We start from the raw sequence: 22,267 nt of genomic DNA, 5'->3' as shown, positions 1-22,267 counted from the left end.
ACTCTTTCCTTTATAAAAATGAGTTGTGAGCTGCTTGGCAAATCAACAATATAGTTCTAAGACACAAGATAAATGCGAAACTACATCAGAAACAGGTTATAAACTATATAAACAAAGTTAAATTCTCAAAATACATCCCCTTTGATTTAAGCAACTGTGTGGAGGAAGTTGTTTTTCTCCTTACTATCTTCCTTTTTTTTAAGTATGTGAATTCTCTATAGAAATGCAGGTGTGCAGCAGCACCCTGCAGAGGCTGAAATCCCCTTGGTTTTTGAATATTTTCTTAAGATACCACCATTATGGTCTGTCTTACACTAGCAAATTCCACCTGCTTTGGCACTACATTCCTCTGAAAATCTATTAAAAAAAACACTGTAAAGGTTTTAAAACATGGGCTTTTAAGATATCTATCAAAGTGTTCAAAGTGTGTACTACACACTTTTAATGTTTTACCAGTCTAACAATTTTAAGATCAGCTGCTGGATATCTTCAAATGTCCCGTTAAAAATGGCATTAAAGAGAAAGAAGATTGTAACTTAGAGACAGCCCTTGCTGCTCTCTGCTTAGAAGCAAACTGGTGCAACAGTGTGAGTAAAAACATCAGTAGAACAGTATGACACTTGCTCTCATCTAAGATGACATGATGTACCTTTGTAAGTTGTAAGAAACATCAGAAATTAAACTTATTTATAAGTAGTCAACATAAATCTTGTTCTGTCAATGAAAACTAAGCCTTTTTCCCATTTAATCCTACATTTTTAAAACACTAAGTAGGTGCCACTTACCGCTTAGTGTTTTTGAACGTATAGGAGGCAATCCCTTTTTCTGACGTTCTTTTTCCCTTTCCCGAGCCCTTCTTTCACTGGAGTATGACCGAGATGACTTTCTCTTCCTTTCTCTTGATCTTGAGCGTGAACGCTTTCTGTGTTTCCGTTTACGAGAACCAGACCGTGATCTAGACCTTCGTTTCCTTGGTGACCTACAAAATACTTAATTTTAGTATGCTGTGTTAAAAAAAAAAATACTCTGACTTAGTTGTCCTTTAACTACAAACTTTAAGCACTACACAGATATTTCCACTATATTCACTAAAACTGCTTCAGGAAATAAACTTAATGCCATTTGGGTGAGGAATAGAATGTACACCTTAAAACAAAACACATTCAAAATGTTCTATATTTACACTACCTAATTCTCTGGCACAGAAAGCCTGCCCAGCTGGCTAGTGTTAGCTATTTCTGTAACCTAAACAGGTCTTAAAGAATTTCAGTTAAACCACAGATATGGCAAATGACCTGTCACACAGTCTGCATCTAACACACAAATACTTAATGAAAGCATCTTTTCATTGCCAAAAACTACTTATGACAATTTTGGAAAATACAGAATTGAGACTGACAATCACAAATTGCAAGTTTTTTTCAGAAAACCTTCATTTACTTAATACAAGGTAATTACAGAACCTTGAACGAGATCTTGAACGAGTTCTTGATCTTGAACGAACAGCTGATTTCTTTTCTTCTTGTTCAAAAATCTCTTCTTCAGCAATATCCTGACCTTCATCTATATCCATGTCCTGAGATAAGACATAAAAGATGTTCAATAACACTTAATAAACATACTCACAATATATACAACTTGAAATCATGTTATTATGTGTTTTCCTTTCAATTTCTGTAATAAAATTTTAAATAGTTTTACCTGTTGTTGAATATCCATTGAATCATCTACATTAGTTTCCACTTCTAAAAACTGCTGTTGACTGCTCCCTTGTGATGGTGACGCAGAGTGCTCTGAACCAAAATTTCCTTCTTGATTCTCCTCAGGGCTTGCCTAAATAACAGTTAATAATATACCATAAAGCCCCTTGCAATTACAAATGCTTACTGTCAAAATGTGATACTATATGAAAAAAATATTCCCACTTCTCATTAATATGAAAGCTGAACTGGATATCAATCCATTCCATTCCTTCTTTTATGGTATCATCTTTAAACACAAAACATTGAAATAATTAGTATTCCTGATTATAAAAGATTAGTATCTATTTGCTGAATCAAAAAACCACAGTACACAGAATACACAAAGTACACAACTTACTGCTTAATTCAGCTGCTTCAAAACAAAAATTCACAGGACAAACTAGCCATATGTAGTGACCCTGAAAGATACCCACTTGTCCACCATCCATATGTATTAATAAATGTTATTTTGATTCTAACATAATAAAAATATTTGCTATACCAATTGAACTAGTTAAAAAATTTACACTAGTCTGAACTTTCTTACAGTGCCCAGTTTCAGACAAGCAATTTCTGAAAGGGAGGAAATTTATTGCCATTTATGTCAACATAGCAATTCCAAGAGACCTAACAAAATAAGCAGTTCTGAAAAAACACCAAAGTTAAAGAATGTGGAATACTAAAGGTGTTGGTGACTTGCTAGAGAAAAAACTGTAATGGCCTGTGCATTGCCTGAATGTACAGATTTGGAATAAATATCTCTAAGATTAAAGATAAATTCAAGAACTAGAATAAATGAAATTAAAATATTAAGAAATTGTATGAGAACAATTCTGATAAGTAATTTAAGATCTATAACCCATTAATGCAGGTAAACATTTCAGTGATCCTCACTATACTTTAACTTTTAATTAAACAAATCCTACCTGTTCTATGCGCCCAGAGAACGACAGGAAGTTAGCAGAATGACTAGTAGTAACAATTTTATCTTCGTATTTTTTAAACATATTATAACAAGTATGTAAAAAAAATTCTCCTATAATTCAGTTAATTTATTTGTCTTCTGACAGTATGTTTTGTCTCATTTTCCTTACATTTAATTATTCTTCAACAACCTGTTTCTTGATATCAAGGCCTACATTTCTTGTTGCTCCTTCTGTTCTTATCTCTGTCCTCTCCTCCGCTCCCTCTGCTGATCAGATGCCTAGTAATTTTGTTTTGTGCTTTATCTTTCCTTCTCTTTCTCTTTGATCTTTCTCAATGAAACTTACACATGGAATTAAAGAAAATATGACCCATAACGTGCTGCAGTCATTACAAAGTAGTTCCAGAAGAAGTTTGTATCTTTTAGCTCTTATCAAGGTGAAAAGAAAACTTTCTCTCCATACTGACTAGACAAGAAGACTGGATCTGAAGGGAAAATCCTTCAGGTCTTGGAATAGAAAATCAAATAGTAAGGGGAGAGTCAAGTAAACATTCTTCCCATAAATGTATTGTAAACTTTGATTTTGCTTATTTTACAATAAGGTAGACATTCAATATTTTTATATTCAAATTAGACAATTACTTTTTGATATGACACATCAAAAGCTCCTCAAACAGAAGCATTCTTCAATGCTTTATTCCTTTACAACATTTTTAGTGTTTAAAGATGGAAATGGCTAGATATCCACCAACATCCAAAACTATTTAGTCTCTAGCTATGTTGTATATTCTTTTTCATTTACTACACTTAAATGAGAAATGAAAATAAAACTGTAAATAAATTGGAATGGATTAGATTGCTCAGGGAGGTGGTGGGGTCACCATCCCTAGTGGAGTTCAAGAGATATCTGGATGTGGGCTGGGTGATGTGGTTTAGTGGTTCAGGGGTTACAGTGGCAGTGCTGGTTGACAACTGGACTTGAAGATCTTAAGGTCTCTTCCAACTCTGACTATTCAATGGTTCTACAACTTTGCCTTTGCACAGCTTAAACTAAAATCTCCAGCAGATGTTTGTTAAGTTTGTGATCCCTTGTCTTTTCTTTCAATCTGAGATTCTTATTTTCCTGTGAAGCCAGATCCAAACACTCCACATGAAGTCCACTTTATACCTGGCCAGTATCAAGACAAAATACTTCTGTTCTGTTTTGTTTTGTTTTTTTTAAAATGGGATCAGGAGGGGGAAAAGAACAGTTAAGTACTGAGGACTAACCTCAGTAGAAATAAGCCAAGTTACTTCAGCGTAGAGAGGACACAATTCATATAGTTAAGAAGGAACCTTGGGCTGTCTCAAGCACCAGTTCTTAATGAATAATTTCTCAGGAAATATATGACTGTATTCTTTAGCTCAGATTCTTCAACAGAATGAGACAATTATTAGTCAAGACATTAAACCTGGGGAAATTAAAGTTATCCACAGTCTCTATTCTGTCCTCCCTTCAGAGACAGGAGCATAATCGCTTCAGTGCTCACCTTACTTTTTTCCCCCCCATACAAAGAGCTGAACAGTCAAAGCACAGTCATGTCTAACTCAGCTAATGAGTACTCCTTCCTAAGAGAAGCAAAATGTATACCCCACACATTTGGTTGTGGGTTTTTTCTGCTTTAAGCACTCTTTTCCACTTGTCCCACTTATTCTGCAAGCTTCTGTTACATGGTCAGCTAGTGACAAAGACTTTAATTATAAGAAAACTGTCAGTAACAACACAACTTTTTTGTCCTGGAATATTTTATCAGTGGAGAACATAAATTACTACAATGGCCACAAGATGGAGTTCTTACCTTTTGAGGCTGCTGCTGCTCCAAAAGCTGTTGTCTGAGATGTTCTAAATTTTGTTGCTGTAGCTGTTCAGCTAGTTGGTGAAAAAGTGAGTTGTTCACAGATTCTGGTACTAATGGCCTAAAATGAAATAATTTTAATTTTAAAAAAAAGCCTACAGTTTTTCTCTTGGTTTAAACAGTTAGTAAATAGGTCTTCACAACTGGGTTTCGAGTTAACTAAAATGTGAAATAATGAGGACAATGGAGCTAGTTCCACTTTCTAATAGTATCATTATACCATCAACTGTATAAATATAACTATAAAAAGCAAAGAACATGCTAACTTGAAGATAAAGTCATCAAAAATTCAGGCACACAGACTTACAGTAAAGTGTGTATGTTTAATTTAGTAAACTGTTTTTTCCAACTGTTTTGGTGTACTTATGCTCTGAAAGAAATATTTTCCTTACTTAATCCTAATGTTCAACTAACATCACGCAAATTTTAGCATTTTCCATAAGAAACAGAGCTTGGTCTTACAATTGGGAAGAGGGAGTTTCCTTTTTAGGCTCTTCATTTTGTTCCGATTCTTCGCCAAAGTCAAACCTGTCCATCAGCTTCTAGGAGAAAACAAAATAGGCATTACTGAACACTTCTTATATGTCCCTTTATGTATATTTCCTTTTCAATAGGAAGATGCTCTTATTTCTCAATTTAAGAAAAAACAAAAAAACTTTGGCAAATAACCTGAATAGAAAATCCAATGTCATACTCCTATTGCTATCAAACTCTTGAGTGCATCAAATCTTGCCCCAGCTTTCTTGAGCTCTGCTGCTGCAAGTACAACCACACGTGCTTTCCACAGTAACTCAGAGCTACTTTGGAGTAAAGCTTAAATAAAGATTAATTTTATGTAATGGTACCTTTAATTAGAAGGAATTACTACGAAGAGGCCAACTATTCAATCCTTTGGTTATCAGCAAACTGCTCTGCTCATATCAAGAGAAGACCTACAGCTTGATTACTTCACAAAGAATTACTGTATTTTCACACACGTGTCATTTAGACAACCTGAATTCCTTCAAATATACTGCTCCTTGAAAACAACTTCTCACATAGTCTGCAAAAAAAATCAAAGCAAGCAGTTATCATGTAAGAGGAATAAGCCTTATAATGGATAAAAAGAAAGGTATCTGACAAGGAGAAAAACTTGAATAAACTTCCTGTTTTATCTGCGAAGATGTCTAAACTGGAGTTCCGCTTAAGTAAAAAAGTTTATCTATTAATTTTTAAAAGTCCAGAAGCATTTTAGTAGCACTTTACTTTCTTGAAGAGAAAACTAAAGAACAAGCATGAAGAAATACAACAGATGTTATTTGTCAGTGAGATTGGCTTTTTTTTCACTACATAGTGATAGAGCTGTGCTACTAAAGCCATGTCCATGCATCTTTGCCCACCTTGGAAGTCTTCTTCTAGCTAATGCTATACTAAAAACCACCATAACTTCTTCTCAAACCTTAATCTCAGAAGAAAAAAACCAAGAGGATGAGAACATAAGGCAGTCATTTTGAAATACTAAGGCAAAAACATCTTCAGCAACAAACCACGGTGATTCAGTAGCCCATTTTCTCTCAGGATGTTCTATTTATTCTCAATTACTGGAGTCCAGCAAGAAGAACAACGCCTAAGCTAACTAGAAGACTGATCAATCAAGAATTTTTAGAACCACTTTTCCCAATACAATATTTATGAAAGCAGGACAGAATATGACTCTGAGAAAACACAGTAGAAACACAGACCATCAAGCTTATGTGAGATGGGATGTTAAAATCCAGAACAACTTTCACCATATATATACCTAATCTATATAAAGCAAGGCGACTGCCTTTTTTGTTTGTACTGTTAGAATATTTTCCAGTGAAGCACTTATAAAATGCTGCTGCTCTGAAAAAAACTGTGCATTTTAAACAAACAACCTCAAACTTAAAATACTACTGATCATCATGTATCTTCCATCATGACAAAGTAGGAAGGAAAATAACAGAATATATACTATTTATATATCTGAGAAAAGAAATAAATAGAAAATAGTCAACAGTTCATGACTAACAAAACAAACATTTAGATTAACTGAGGCCAGAGAAAACCAGAGAACTTCCAGCCAAGACAGGTAAATGTCCAGCATGATTTATGTTTACATTTGTTTGAAGTAACATCGTACATATAGAAAGCCAAAAATCTGAACTGAAAGATCTTGATTTTTACATAGTTTGTAAAAGAATACTCTCTACAATGAAGTAATAGGAATTAAACTAAATTAAATACTAGGATATCAAATTTAATGTTACACACACATGCATATAAGAAGCACAGAACCTTCCCTTTATGCTACATATGTTACTTTAATTACCTAAGAAGAAAATATGTTCCAAAAAAGCAACAGAAAGAATTAAAGACATGAAAAAAGCTTTTTATTTGAAAGGAAACAAATTTTTTTGTAAGGATCAGGATATTCTATTTGGAAATTACAATAAAAAGAGTAGGGTAAATGCACAGGAAATATTGATCAAATTTTTTTTACCATAACACAGGGATATGGTTCTGTAGCAAGGTCAAAAACATGCACATTTGATGTTGCCAAAAGAATTTTCCACATAATGCATATTAATTTGCACAATTAAGTAACACAAGACAGTACAGAGACTGAAGAGCTTGAAAACAAAGGATTGGAAGAACTGTCAAATGTATTAGGAATAGGGTTTTTTTAAAAAAAGATAAACTGGATACTTATGCATTGATCAAAACTATTTTCCTGCATGGTTCATATTTTTTATGCAATTCACCAACATTATGTCATGGAATGAAAACTGTGCTTCACTGTTTCCTTTGGATTAGAATACTAATAAATGTTTTTTTATCCTAAAAGCTGCCTCTTTTTTATGTCTGTATATAAACATCTCATCAGAACGTGAATTCCTTTAATTTACTTCATTTACGCTGTGCAACATTCAAGGCAGCCATAGCTATGAGTACACCTATCCATGGAAATGCTGGAATTGAAGTCTGCAGAATAATGCCAAATTATGAAATACTTTCTGTATGTAAATATTATGGCACTCCCTATCAGCTGATGCATTCATTCCCTGGGGCCACACCCTTCTTGAGTTGATGGTAGAACAGGAGTACAGGCCATTCTTTTCCTGACTTATTTTTACAGCTGCATTATTTTTAATAAGAAGAGATTATCTGAGTTAAGAATAAAAAAGGTTGTTTTTCTTCTCCGACTTCCTTTTCTTAGTATTTATTCACTCCAGGACAAAGCTACAGAGATTATGTACTCACAAACTGTTTCTTCCAGTTTATTTATTTAGTTAGTTATAATTCTTTGAGCAGAAGTTCATCCTTTTTTTTATTATAAGTATTATACTACTATGACTGCAATTGCCTGCATGGTTGTTACCACCTGGTATTCAATTACATTAGTTTTCTTAAATTTCTGGGTTTGTTTGTAGCTTGTTTTGGGGGTTTTTGGCTCTTTTTTCTTTTTTTTTTTTGGAAATATAATTTCTGCATATTTTCCATTTATTACCTTGTAAGAAACAATTCTCACTGCTGTCTTACAAAGGGTGAGAAAACATATGTAACAATGGCTTACCTTTGCTAAATCAAATCCATTACCATATTCAATAAACTTTATGGATCCCTTCCAACTCTAGATATTCTACTATGTGCCATTTAGCCCTAAACTAATATGCAACTAATATTTTCATTTACTCTATTCTGTCTAGACACTTTTTTTGTATTTTCAAGATGTAAGCACTTTATAGTATATTAATGTATTTTTAAAATGTTCAGAGTCAAACAATAAAATCCAGGAGAACTTCTCATATACATATATTTTAAAAATAAATACTTCTTCAAATTTCTATTATTCTACTTCTACCTTATTAAAAGAGACACTCTGTTCCAGTGGATTAAGTGTGTTAGCAGCAGCAGCAGCAGCTGTGAGTTGTGCCGTGAGGGCCTGTAACTGGACGACAAGACCAGCATCCAGGGCTTGAAGTAGTGAAGGCTGAGGTTTCTGCTGCTGTATCTGCAGTGTCTGTATCAACTGCTGAAGCTAAAACAGAAAAGATAACAAATACATTGAACAAGAGGTTTTTTTAAGCAAAAAACAAAGTACAAAACAGACTTTTCCCCTTCCACTTAGTAAAAAAACCCCTCAGGAATGAAGTATCATCTAACCTATGGCTATTATTTTGTCTTAATTTGTTTTCATTTACAGCAAATTTTTTTCCCACTTACTGGCTAATTTGTTTTCTGGGGCTGATAAGATAGGCAGATGCTTCTTCTTCCTAACTTGCTCTGACAGGTTGCATGATGATGCCAGTCACCACTCAGGATTTCCTGCTTTCTAGGGTTCCCCCTCTTCTGTTTCTCCAGTTTGATTCCTTTTGACCTGAAAAAAATCTGTTAGCCTACTCCAGCTTCCTAAGGGCCCACCTATATTAGGAGAATCTGTGTCCTGTAACAGCATTTCTACAGAGAAAAGACCTGCACCGTGGCAAGCTCCACTTCAGGCCAATGCAACCTATTCATATGGAGAGCTTGCACCAGTGTCTCTGCACAAGACACAAGCAAAATCTCACAGTGAAACTCAGGTTTGGGCTGATAGAATGCAATGCCCTTGCTATGTTAACAAAATATAAAAAGCAAATGTACAAACCAATCACCTGGTCTATCTTGATTGCCTTACTTCCTATCTTTCTTTACAAATCCCTATCTATACATAATCTTCTAGGAAGCTGTCCTAAAGAGGAAATCAAAGGCTTTTTCATGTGCAGATCAACTTATCTGTTGAATAGGGATGCTTCAACAAAATTTGCCTTAAGGAAAAATATTAACCCTATGGGAAGAAGCTCTCCTAAAGCACTGTGGAATTAGAGGAAGCAGTTCTTTGACATTCAAAGAGAGAAATCCCTGGAGCCTTATCTTCAGATATTTGTGGAAAAAAGGTTAAGCAAATCCAGGCAGTTCAAACTATGCTGACCTAAGTCCCTGATTATCCTTACATTCATATTCCAACTCCTTATAGGGTTCCCTACTGAACTCTTAGAGGGTTCAATCCATCCCTTCTTACTAGCCTCACTAGAAACTTCATAAGCTGATTAGGTTGAATTTCTTTTCTACAATGCATCAAAAATGTGTGACCCTTTTTCAAGATTGTTTTAAGAGTTACTTTCTGATAATGTGAAACAATTCTCCCTATTCTTTTACTTTTAAAAACAGTTATACAGATTTCTTATACAGCAGAGCCTCTGAAAAGGCTTCAATTGTTGTTCTACCTCAGCAAGAGCTTTCACTGATTGTTGCAATAGGTAAAGCTGAAGAGTTCCCCCACACCTCCCCACTTGGCTGATACAGCTGGTCCACCTTGTGCATTGCTCTCAGTAGGAAGGAATCAAACTGAAGAAGCAGAGATGGAGGCTCTCAAGTGGAAGAATCCTGGATGGGCACCATTCTTGCTGTTTTCACATTCTTGTTGGTCACATCTTTCTTAGTCTGCCCTCTCCTGTGTCTGGACTCTCAATTTACCTGCACGCATTCTCACCAATAAAACACAATTGTAGGATTAAATCAAGGTCTGTGGAGCTGGGGAGCCAGGGAGAGGCTGTGGCAGATGGAGTGGTTTGGAGAACAAGAATAAAAGAGATAGACAGCATGTAAGCAAGTATCATAGTTCATCTACCAATCCTATGTACATATTTTTTGTGTACCCAGTCTGTCTCCACACTTCTGCTTAAGACTATTTTCAGCTAAATATCCAAATGTTATTTCTTCGTGATCTGCTGTCTTTAAAACGGTAATTGCTTTGTCATCTTCACTTTTTTCTCTTGCTTCATTTTCTTTTTTTGTATTCTCTAAGCAACAAACTTTGAATTACCTCACTGACTTTCCATGCATTTACCATTCTCACTTCATATCTTTTCCTTGTTTAAGAGCAAGTCCACTATTTTTCCTCCATATTTCACAAAGTATCCCACAAACTCACTTTCCTTTGCTTTTCAGTTTCTTCCAGTGTAATCAGATGAAAGTATTCCCTCCACTTCATTTATGAACAATTACAGATAACTCTGGTTAGCTAAATAGTGTAAAACATTCTCACTAAGTAAAGTTCTTACTGCCAGCACCAGAACTTTCACTGGCCACTGCTTCTCATTCATATGTGTGTATTTTTGTTTAGTATGCCAGCAGGTAAAACAACCTCAGTCCAAATAAAAAGCGTAATGCCAAAGTTATGCAGGTGCCATAGTTCTAGCACAGATTGAAAAATTATGATCTACATTTTTACAGAAAGACAATTGTGTGTGACTGAGTTAAGAGGACAAGCGGTTCTTGTGATGCTGAACATCAAGACACTTTTTTGGAGTTGAGCATTTAAAAACTGAAGAACATAGTAACTTCCAAGTTCTTATTTTTGAATGCTGCAAAATGAAACCTATGTTTAGCTGATGGAAAGATAAAAAATTGAATCAACACACAGTACAATTCCTGAAAAAGTTTGCTCCCATCCTGTAATTCTGTACAATGTTTAGCTCCTCTTCAGGCTTCCAAAAGAAAAATGTGCTTTAACTTGCATTCTATTTTATATCTGTATCCATGAAATATTATTGTTGCTCTTGACTTAGTCATCTGCAATAGATCCATACTTGTCATCGATATAGACATGTATTACAGACCATCTTATCTGAAACCACCTGAGACACTTTTAAGGAACAAACAGGGTTGGCTACAAAAGGTAACATGGAGTTTTAACTAACCTGGAACTTACTCGTGATGAACAGCCTCATTGGACAGTTAACATGGATACTGGACACAAATCTAAGAGATACTCCTGAAAGCATTCCTTACCTGTACCTTAAAGACACAAAGTATCAGACAGTCTACAGTGTCTACAGTGTAACTGTCTACAAAATAGTTACCTGCTGGCCTTGAGGACTCTGTAAAATCTGTGCAACAGCAGCAAGGGTGTCTGTGTTAGCAATCTGGGATACCCAAGGATCAGGTAAACTCTGCGCCACATTGGCTGGGGTAACTGGAGTCACAGGTGTACCTAAAAAAGAGAAAAACCAATATGCCAAAATATTTTAACATAGAAATTTAAAAATAGTGTTAGAGAAGAAAAAAGCCTGCTGTTATTAAATACTGAGAAAGCACATCAATTGAAACTATTTTTCTGACATACACAGAGAGCACACAGAAATAACACAGACTCACATGAACATTCCTAAAGTAGCAGAATTACTTTGTATTAGTGTAGTTCACAGATCTTTTCATTATTGACCTATTGGGGCTACTAACGAAAACACTGATGAAGGCAAAATAAATAGGTTTCACACAGTATTCCAAAACATTCAGTGGAAACTACATATACCAAAAGATAATTGTTAGCAATCTACTCGTCTGCTAGTCTAAATCTCACTGGACTCGCACTTTATCCCCAGGAGGAGTCCTAAGGATTCAACTAAAAATTTCAACCTACATCAGCTGGATTCATGAGGACTGCTTGTTTTATTGCTTTTTCTCAAGAAAAACACTGAGACTAAATCAGCACTCTGATAATTAGTTTCATGCCATAATCCAGAAGAATCCTCTATACCTGCAAGTACTTTTGCATTTATAGCTCAGAAGTAGGGATACACCAATGAATGCTAAATATGACTAGATTACTGTTTTAAAAGTCAATTTGCATCAGAATCTAAGAACACGTTAGAGCAGACTTATGATTCCAACAATTTAATGAAGTCATACTAAATAAATAATACTGAGCTAGAAGATGCAGAAAAGGCACTCCAGGATCTGAAAATTTCACAAATTTGCTTTCCCACTGAAAACTAAGGTGAATGTGTCCATCCCATTGCTTTTCAGCATGGGATCAGCAAAAGGTGGGTTACAAAGGCAAGTGCCAGAAGCCATTCCTATCTGGCCAACTTCCCATATATCCCAACCTCGAAAGAAAAAATTTTGATGAAGTGACAAAGTTAAAAATCTATTTTCCTGCCATCTACCTACATAAGCAAGGCAGATGCTCAGTGTACAAAATGATTAAGTCCACATTTATCATAATGTTTTCCTGTTTCCCTGATCTTGATGATATCTGTAATATACTTCTTTCTAGCACTCAAGTGAGATACTTCAGCATGTTAACAGGCAACATACCAAAGCTGACAGAAGTGTTTTGATTCAAATTATGACTTCCATCTGGTTTTGTTTACCTGGCGTATTGTTGCTCATAGCAGCTGTAGTGCTGGGCAAGACAGGGGTCAATCCAAGAGAGGCTGAATAATTTCACTCTTGAACACATTATTCTTCTGCCATAAATTTAGCACTCTAACAATTTTACTCTAAAATGAAGAAAAGACAACAAAAGACCTGAGTCATGCTTATTTTTCTTGTTATTATTGATTATGGAATTCTTAGCTAGCAATGTTAATCTGTCTAGACTGAAGGACCTTCAGATTTGCAGAGAGCGAGGACAGTTATACTGGATCACACCAAAGATGTCAGAACTATCAATCTGAGACTGACCCTAGGCAACAGCAAGGAGCTACTACACACAGGTGACAATGTTCTCTCAACCAAAAACATGCCTCTACTCTTGGAAGATGACATGGAAGGAAAATTATTTTAAGGAAGCATTTTAAAACATGGCTAGTAATTAAAATAATGAATTACTAGTCTCCTAATTTTTTATAGTTAACATATATAAATGTGATTCTATTCTGCCTATGAATCAAAATCATTTATGTGCACTGAAAAATGGGCATATACCAATAAGACTGCTAAATATTTTTATTGGAAAAGCAGCTTAATATTTTGCAAGCTCATTTCTATTCTCATTTCCTCATGAAGTGAGGAACTTAGAAGTTTAAACTGGAACACAACTACCTGCCTATTGAAAATACATAGTAATATTAAAAAATGTGGATCGTGGGGAAGGGAAAAAAAAAAAATCAGAATTAAGGCTTCACATAATTCCATTAGCTGTAACTCATTGTTCAGCTTACATTTTTATTTTATTTTTTTCTATTTCAATAGAAGCATTCTATTACATCATAAACAGATCACCATTTTGATCTGCTTCCAGACTTTTTTTTTAATAAGCTTCACTTCCACCAAAAGGAAAGATTTTGCTTTATTTTGGGGAAAAAAGTGAGTTGTATTACAAACAGCAAGAAATTCTTCATAGGATCTGGTGTTTGCTTTCACAAAGATGGTTTAATTACTTGAATTCTATAAAACAAGAACATGAAGTACTTAGCCACAGTGCTCAAAACAAAGAAACAGAAGTCTGTTTGCCCAGAACTACAAGAGGATATTTAATAGAGAGAAGTGCTGAACTTTCACTGCATGGAAAATGCAATTTAGAGTTCCCTTAAAGAAATCTCTGATGGCTTCCACTCAGAATTCCGGTATCCGAGCCTTTCTTCTTTGAAAGGCTGTTTAATAAGCAGTCCTTGACAAGTCCACCAGAGGCTCTAACTTCCCTCATTTCTCCAGAACAGAAATGTAAAACTGTTCCTGTGGCTCAGTATCTACCTGCACCTTGCACTTTCTCTGCGCCAGACAGAGGAATCAGTGACGTGTTTTTGTTGTTACCTTAAATGAAATGTTACTGCATTTCTGCTTGATTCAAAAACAAATTCCAAGTTTGCTCATATAAAGATAACTGCTGTGTTTCTCCATTATGTCTTTCAATCAGATTAAACACCAAAATGTTACCAACCAGGTATATATCTTGGTCTCTGACAGCACAGTTTTTTGCCGGGCAATGTATAGGATAATTACTTTCACAGCACAAAGACCTTCATATTATATTGAACCCATATGCAGCACAGCAGCAAGACTTCCGATTGAAAAATACATTTTACGCTGAGGTGAAAAATATCCTAGAAGTGAACCTGACAGGTCTTTTGTGGAGACCCTCAATAGACTGTTTTACTATCTCTCTTCACATCAAACACCTCTAATGCAATAAATTAATTGCCATGCATTGAAATATCACAGGACAAGTAGTGCTATTTCTTAGCCTACAATAAATTTACTATGTATTTTTTAAAACCAGACCCAAACTGAGTACTTGCGTCCATCCTTGTTCCAATCTCGCCTTCTTCAATACATCAAGCTATTTCTGTATTAGTATACTTCCCAAAGTAGCAAGCTAAATGAGTTTACAAAACACACTAATACTGCTAAAGGAATACAACTAAATGAATACAAATGTAAGTTTAAAAGTTGTGCCTATTTATTAAAAAAAACAGTAAAAAGCTGTGGAATTGAAGCAGCACAAGTTAATCACACAGTTAACCTAAAACCAGACTGGAAAAATGTCATTTAACTTAAATAACCTGTTCAGCAACACCTCAGAACTCAGTTGCAGAGAGAAGACAGACATCCTTAGCCAAGTTTATCCAACCAAAAAATGCAGCTCCTGACATTTTCCTGCAGAGGTCCTAACTACTCTAAAAAGGCAGGAATCCTAGGATAACACAATGACTGAACTTGCCTTAATCACCTTCCATGGATGCCTTGGGTTTTCAGGTCTCTGGTTGAAAAAAACCGCTGTAGGAAGGCATGTAACTATTCAAAATATAATTATTCTCTTCCTGTAGCATCCTGTCTCACTTACTACTTTACTTAATGACTCTATCACACAAATTTCTGTGAAGACAAAGCCCTTAGCATTCCCCACCTTTTCATAGTTATTCAATGAGAAGAAACACTACCAATTTTACAACCAAGGACAAATATGAAGGAAGTTAAACTGCCTGCACTCTGCTATTTCCAGCCAATCTTTTAGAAACAGGATTTGGTAGCTATCTCAACTACTGCCATCCAAGGGAACAGCTGAACTATTGAGTCAAACCATTCAAGTTAAATCTTATTTAGCTGCTGGATGATCATAGAATCATAGGGAAGATCACTTTCTCAAAACTCTAATCTATGGAATGTATCTTTCCAATCCCTACACTAAGACAAGCAGCATTAAGAAATACATATACAGGGCAAGTTTATAAGTAGGTCCCCTCCAGCAAGTAGAAAGAGATCAAAATCTTTACTCTTTATAGATGATATGCTAAAGATTGTTTTAAGTAGAAAGATCTGTAAGTGGTTTACCTTGTCATCACCAGGACAACGGTACAAGTTCTGGAACGTGCTGATGATGTTATTGCTGAACCTTGGTGCAAACACATCCTTTTCTTGTCCAAACTGATGCCGGGACTGTCTCACAATGGAGTCAATGACATACAGACCAGGCACCTTGTACTCTGGTTTGCACTATAAAGAATGGTAATTTAAAATGAGCATATGTGAAAAATAACCAAAATCATTAACAGCAGAGTAAATACGAACAATCCTCTCTAATTTTTAAATGGGTCCAACTACACTGAAATGTTCTCTTATTTAATAAATTGTCCTGGAAAATGAAACCTTCTCAAAAACATCTAACATTTAAACATCTAATGCTTAAATTATCACACCTGCATGCATTCCACAGGCATGTAAATGGTGTAAAATCAATTTCTTACTGCCAAAAAATTAACTATTTAAAATCTACCCATTAAAAAAATTAACACACAAGCCACATACCCTTTTAAAATGCACACTCTATTTTCAGAGTACTGCATAAATAGTAATAGTACACTTAATGTACTTAATAGTACATTTGGACTAGCTGTAAATGTAATTCAAGATATTTTTTGTCCTTCTTTAGCATCAAAGTAAACATTAAAGTTAAAATTTGTTTATTTTATTTTTTATTGTTGTAATTAGGGTGTTGTATATCCTGCCCTGCAGAAGAAAAACATATTTATGGGGACATCTGTTTGGTTGAGAATATACCAATGATATTTATTTTAGAACTCTGGAAAACTTGCATAATTTGCAAACAGCATGATATATAAGGCATGTCTGCTAACTAAAATACTAACTAGTTATGTAATTTTACTTTTTTAACAACTAATGCTAAAATCTTTGTCTTCTAATTGCAAAGTAGTTACACCACATTACTGCAACCAGTTTTAAGACAGAACGAATAGTGGTCCAAAAATAGAATGAAGTCACCATCAGAATACATTATGTTATGGATTCACTTAATAAATATTGGGTGTACACAGTTATCACACACGGTACTGTGGAAAACATGGGAAATGACACCCTTTTCCTCTCTATAAACAAATTATGCAACACACTAAGTTAATAATCTTTAATAAAGTGCCAAACACTTCAGAATATTAATTTTACTATGCCCTGGATACAAATGTTCTGTTTTGAAAAGTGTTGATTTGCTAACACTTGCAACCTTGAGAAAGCACTTCTTTAGTTTCTAAACACGGTTCAGTGTAATTAGGTATGGCATTCTTTATTTTTAAAAATGTGTGTGGAATACATGTGCATCATTAAGCTTAAATTGGATATAATATGCTGTCTTCAGAAAATCACTTCAACGTATTGTAGCTTCTGAAATTTAATTTAAATTATTAAAAAGGAGTATTCTTCATACGGAACAGACAGCTATACAACTTTTCACAATATTCAAATTAATAAAGCTCACAGATATTCAAAAAAACTCAGGAAATATATTAGGTGAAGTATTTTAAAACATGGCACATAAAGAAAGCAAAATATGATAATTAGTGTAATAATATAGATTATATGAAAAAGGCAATAAAATACGATTAAAAATTAAATAAAAATTAACACTGGGGCTTTGAACCTGCATATGCCTAATCTTAGACGGGACAGCTTTTACACACAAATATTTACTTATTTTCTGAGTGAGTAATCAATAAGGTAATTTGATTACTCAAAGAAATTAAGTCTGGCTCTCCAATGGAATCACCTCACATATATGAAACGTGATCATTTGACCCCCTAAAGTGATCTTCTGCCAGAGAATAAAACAGTCAACCAAAGTAACAATAGACCAATGAGTTAAGTGTCACAAAATGAAGAATGCCATGGGCAATTATTTCATCTGAAGTTTCAGTAACCTCATGAAATTAGGAAAGAAAATACTGGAGCTGTAAAGGATGAAGAGCAAACTAATTGAGATGGCATTGACATCACTCTGGTCAGGTCTACAGCAGATTTTAATGAAAGATTCAGTCATCTTGAGCTTTAACTTGAAGTGACTGCTTTCAGAAAAATACTCAATTGTTCTCCAAACATACAATTTAAGTCCTTTAATATCAAATACCTAGCTATCATCTGCTTATCTCTCAGTCTACTAAAGCAAGAAGTTATTATTTAAAATTATTAATAAGTTGTACATTTCACTAAATTGCTCATTAAATAATTTAAAAACCCTCATCAAGACCACCAAAGGGAATCATCTAATCCAGAGTGATCCTTAAGAAGGATATCAATAAGAATATACCTCTGCCTTCTCTAACCAGCAATGAACAGTGCAGAATTTCCTCATCGAGCAGTACTGGACACTGAAGGGCATATGTGGAAAAGATAACTCGATAGTTTTGGTAGCTTGTGGAAGGGTCATGAACGACCAGTCCCATTCCTGACAAACTGCCATTCTTCCATGCAGAGGATAAAACTTCTCTTGTGCCTATGAATACTGAACTGCCAATCACAGCCACTGCAACTAAAACGCAGTTTGGAACTCAGACAGTTCTGAACTAATTTCAGGATGTGAAACTGCAAAGTGCTACTTGTCAGAGATGGATAGGATGTATACCGGCTCTCCTACTCCTGTGTTCACCTGTAGCATTGAGCAGGGACCAGAGGATAGTGATCCCTTTCTCAGAGATGGAAGAAGTCAGAGTCAAGGCCACAAAAGACAACTACTTGATGACAAACTAGCAGTGTTCATGAAGTATACTACTAGTTTTTACTACTGCTTGAAACATACATGACTCTTTTTTTCACATAGGACTGATGTATGAGTACCTAAATAATTCATTCAAAAATACTTCTGAGACACCAGGCTGAAGGTGAAAGCCGTTTACACTGTCTAGCCACTGGCAAAAGGCACTGCAGAGTACACTGAGCACCAAGGAATAAAACTCAATGAGCAAGACAGCTTACTAACACAGAGCAATCCAGACTGCTTTGTAAAAAGGATAACAGAAAGAAAATTGCATCCAACATTGCAACATTAACAGCCTAACTTTTCTGGCTAGTTTTTCAAAACTAAAATGCAATTTAATAATAATTTACTGCTATTTACAAAGAGAGAAGAAATTCAGTACCAAAATAACCAACTGAACAATCAGGTACAACACAGATAAGCAGGGAAGACTCACAAATTTGAATCCATGCATTTCCAACTGGAAGCAAAATGTAGTTTTACCCAAGAATAATTAACTGTTGCAAGAAAAGAAAGTGCTATAAATTTCTTTGCTATTCAGAATCTTTAAATTAATATTACCATCTTCCCAAAAAGTAATTCTAGCCTAGCCAAAGAAATACTTTTTGTTTTAATTTACTTGCTAGAACCATCAACTGAAATACTGCATCTCCTGCTACAAAAAAATGAGGCTGAAGGTCATCTTCCCTTCAGCTTTAAAATCAATAGGAAAACCTGGCATAAAAGCAAAAGCAACTGTCACTAGCCAAACTGTCAATTGTTTTGCTGTTAGCTGTTCACTAACAGTCTCTTTTAACATTAAACAAATACATACAGAAGCAGTCTTAAAACAGTATCAACAGTGACTCAGACCAAAGAACAAAATGAGAACAAAGTATTTGTCATTCTGCATGGGTTATGATCTGCTGCTGATTACTAGCAGAAATTGAATGTGACTAAAAATGGAAATAAACTAATATGTGCTAAAAATATTAATCCATATGTGTACCCAACCCCCCACTTGACTGACTTACCTTTTGAATGAATTTCTCAACACTCTGTACAACATGCTTGTAGAACTGAAAAATAAAATAGTATTTCAATAGAGGAGAAAATCTGAAGATGCGTATACTTGTTCAAGTATGTTGATACATTGATAGCAAAACCAAAAGCAGAAACTTTGGATCATTAAACAGCAATCCAATATCTACAGCTAAACATGCAATCTTCCTTAAAACACTTAACAACATATAATATCAGTGTTTCTTCTTTTTCTTGAAGGTTTTTTACACTGGATGTTTTGAGTAGCATACTTACTTATTGAGAACTAGGGGAGTAATATAATTGTTCCACCAAAACACATGGTTATTTCACTGTGCACTACTGAAGATATTCACCTAATTTTACTAAACATGTGACTTCTCTGCCTTTCATTAATTAATAACATCTACTGAATACTTTTTCTTTAAAGTTGGCCTGTCTTTTGTGGAATTGTTTTTTAAATCTCACATATAATCACAATAGCTCTAAATCATGACAGTAACTGAGATAACCACTCTACACAATTAAATGTTGTTATTGAAATGATAGGAGTGGAAGTAGGATTTCCAAGCTGAGTACATGATAAAACATTTTGGTATCATTTAACTGCTTAATTAACAGAACCATATATTATGATTTATTACTTGTTTAAGTTCAATACAAGTTTTCAGCGTTTTCATTATACAGCAACACACAGGCTTTAACTTACACAGACATACTTAAGAAAGCCACTGAATTTCACTCTTGAGTCATCAAATTGCTCTTTCCCACTTACACAAAACAACAATATAGGCATATGAAAATATATCTGCATTGTCAGCAAAGGAATGTAGATAGGAAGAGCATAAGTTTGGTCTGTCCTCTTTTCTACCTCTCCTGCTCTCACTGAGTTTCCATTTGTTTTAATGCTTAACACTAGTGACATACTTGTTTCCCTCACCCTTTTTCAGTGACTTTTTCTGCTGTGCCATTGTTGTTTGGCAATTAGTTTTACTTTGTGGCAGGAATAATCTTTAATAAGTGCACTAAGACTAGAACTTAAAAACAATTTGTATCCAAGCAACATGAAAACTGAAATCTATGAACAATATCCATGAAAAGCTATGTGAGGAATTTAGAAAAATGAACAGTTGTATTGATCTGAAGGCATGCATAAATTTTGGGGAGGGAGGAAGGGAGAGAGGGCAGAAGGACGGGTGAATTGTAGTTTTCTATTTATTCATCTGTTAACAGGCATGTCAGTGTCTCCTTTTTAAACTGAGGAAAAAACCCTGTCTTTCAGATCTGATAGAAGAGTCAAACTGGTATAATTCTTTCTCACATATGACAACCAGCAAATGAAAGTCACACAACAAATTAAGCCTTCTGCTGCATTCCTGAAAATCCCCTATGACATTTGATTATAACTTGGAAATTGTAAACACAACAAGGAAGGTGGAAAGTTCTGAAGCAAATTCTCTAGACTATTCCACAAAATTATTTTGACATATATGAGAAATGTAAAAGAGGTCAAAATAAGTTAACTGATTTCTTACCTTTATAGCCTTGATTGCTGCCTTGGTGATCTGTGTCATTTTAGCTTTAGAAATGGGTGGCTTATAATCATTTAGCGAGTACAACTGCCAAAAAAAAAGAAAAAAAAAGTAATCAGAAATATAATCTGCAGTTGTAAGCAGAACACATTATTTTTCCACAAGAAAATACCATTTTTAATTTTCACTGGATTTTATGTATTAAGCAAGAAAAGGCATTCCCATTTAAGAAAAAAATTTTAAAAACCTCAATAACATATAATGTAATATCCAAAATTCTTAAAAGAGAGCAGTTTTTTCTTTGCAATGGTCCCTATATAAACACCTAGCTTTACTAGCACTAAATACTGGAGGCACTTCAGGTGAAGTTACAAAATAAATACATACAACATACAAATACGGTAGCTCTTACTAAGTTTCCCAGAGCAAAGACATTAATATACTTGAATACCTTTATGGAAGCATAACAAAATCTTAACTTAGTATATTCATCATCATACGCCTGCTGAATCAAGTCTTTTCATTTTCCACTAAACAAACAAACAACAACAAAATGTGAGCACAAGCATGTAGCAATTTTGTCACTTAAAACAGCTTGGTAATATATCAGAAGTATTAGAAATACTTAAGCAAAAATCCAGCTGTGTTCTCAATTTCAAACACAGCTTCTTAACTTCACTAATATCTAACCAGCACACCAACCACAGCACACAGGTAGTGAAGTTTTGCACCAATGTTCTCCCTGGACGCAGTATTAACTCCCTTCTTTTGGCTGGTACATACATCTCCCAGCAGAAGCAATCCAGCATGACAAGTATTCATCAGAAATTTGCTACACAGGGAAACTTTACAGTAACTTAATTCATAGCTATGACTGATGGGTAGTAATTAGAAACAACTTGTTCCCAAGGCTATTTACTTGTTGTAAAACTCTCCAATTATCCACAATATATGATTTTGAACAAAATGTTGCTCCTTTCTCCTTCAGCTCTAAGTGTTATAAGAGAATGGACTGGCTGGTATTTGCTACTTTCAGACATAAAAAGACCAGACACAAAATGCCAAGCCAGATTCAAGGACATTCTTGACTTACATTTTATTTTTGTTTACAACATGTTTAGAAGCATGTTAGTTCAAAAATGGAGTTCTGATAAGGACCATCCATAAACAAAATTTTATTTCCTTCCTAGAACAGGAAGAATTGGAGTTCTTCCATAAAACACTAACTGAAACAGAAACAAAGCCAAAACCCCCTCTCCTCTCCCACATAGCCTGAGAAATGCAATATATTGAACCAAATTAATACCCATACAGATATTTACAATATCTTTAACTTCCTAATA

General features: G+C 34.7%; 1 protein-coding gene across 1 annotated transcript in view; it reads right to left on the bottom strand.

Moving 5' to 3' along the window:
- Positions 1–21,052, bottom strand: part of SCAF8 (SR-related CTD associated factor 8) — a 39,900-nt gene extending 18,848 nt beyond the window's left edge. The window contains 12 exon segments of the mRNA XM_008637887.2: positions 786–979; positions 1,464–1,576; positions 1,702–1,833; positions 4,506–4,623; positions 5,025–5,104; positions 8,428–8,604; positions 11,468–11,598; positions 12,761–12,811; positions 12,814–12,889; positions 15,663–15,824; positions 19,386–19,430; positions 20,928–21,052. Coding sequence (XP_008636109.1) covers positions 786–979; positions 1,464–1,576; positions 1,702–1,833; positions 4,506–4,623; positions 5,025–5,104; positions 8,428–8,604; positions 11,468–11,598; positions 12,761–12,811; positions 12,814–12,889; positions 15,663–15,824; positions 19,386–19,430; positions 20,928–20,966 — 1,318 coding nt within the window. The 5' untranslated portion in view covers positions 20,967–21,052.
- Positions 21,053–22,267: the final 1,215 nt, after the last annotated feature.

This window comes from Corvus brachyrhynchos, unplaced genomic scaffold (genome assembly GCF_000691975.1).
Source record: "Corvus brachyrhynchos isolate BGI_N302 unplaced genomic scaffold, ASM69197v1 scaffold14, whole genome shotgun sequence".
Lineage (NCBI taxonomy): Eukaryota > Metazoa > Chordata > Aves > Passeriformes > Corvidae > Corvus > Corvus brachyrhynchos.
This window is presented reverse-complemented; position numbering and strand designations above follow the sequence as displayed.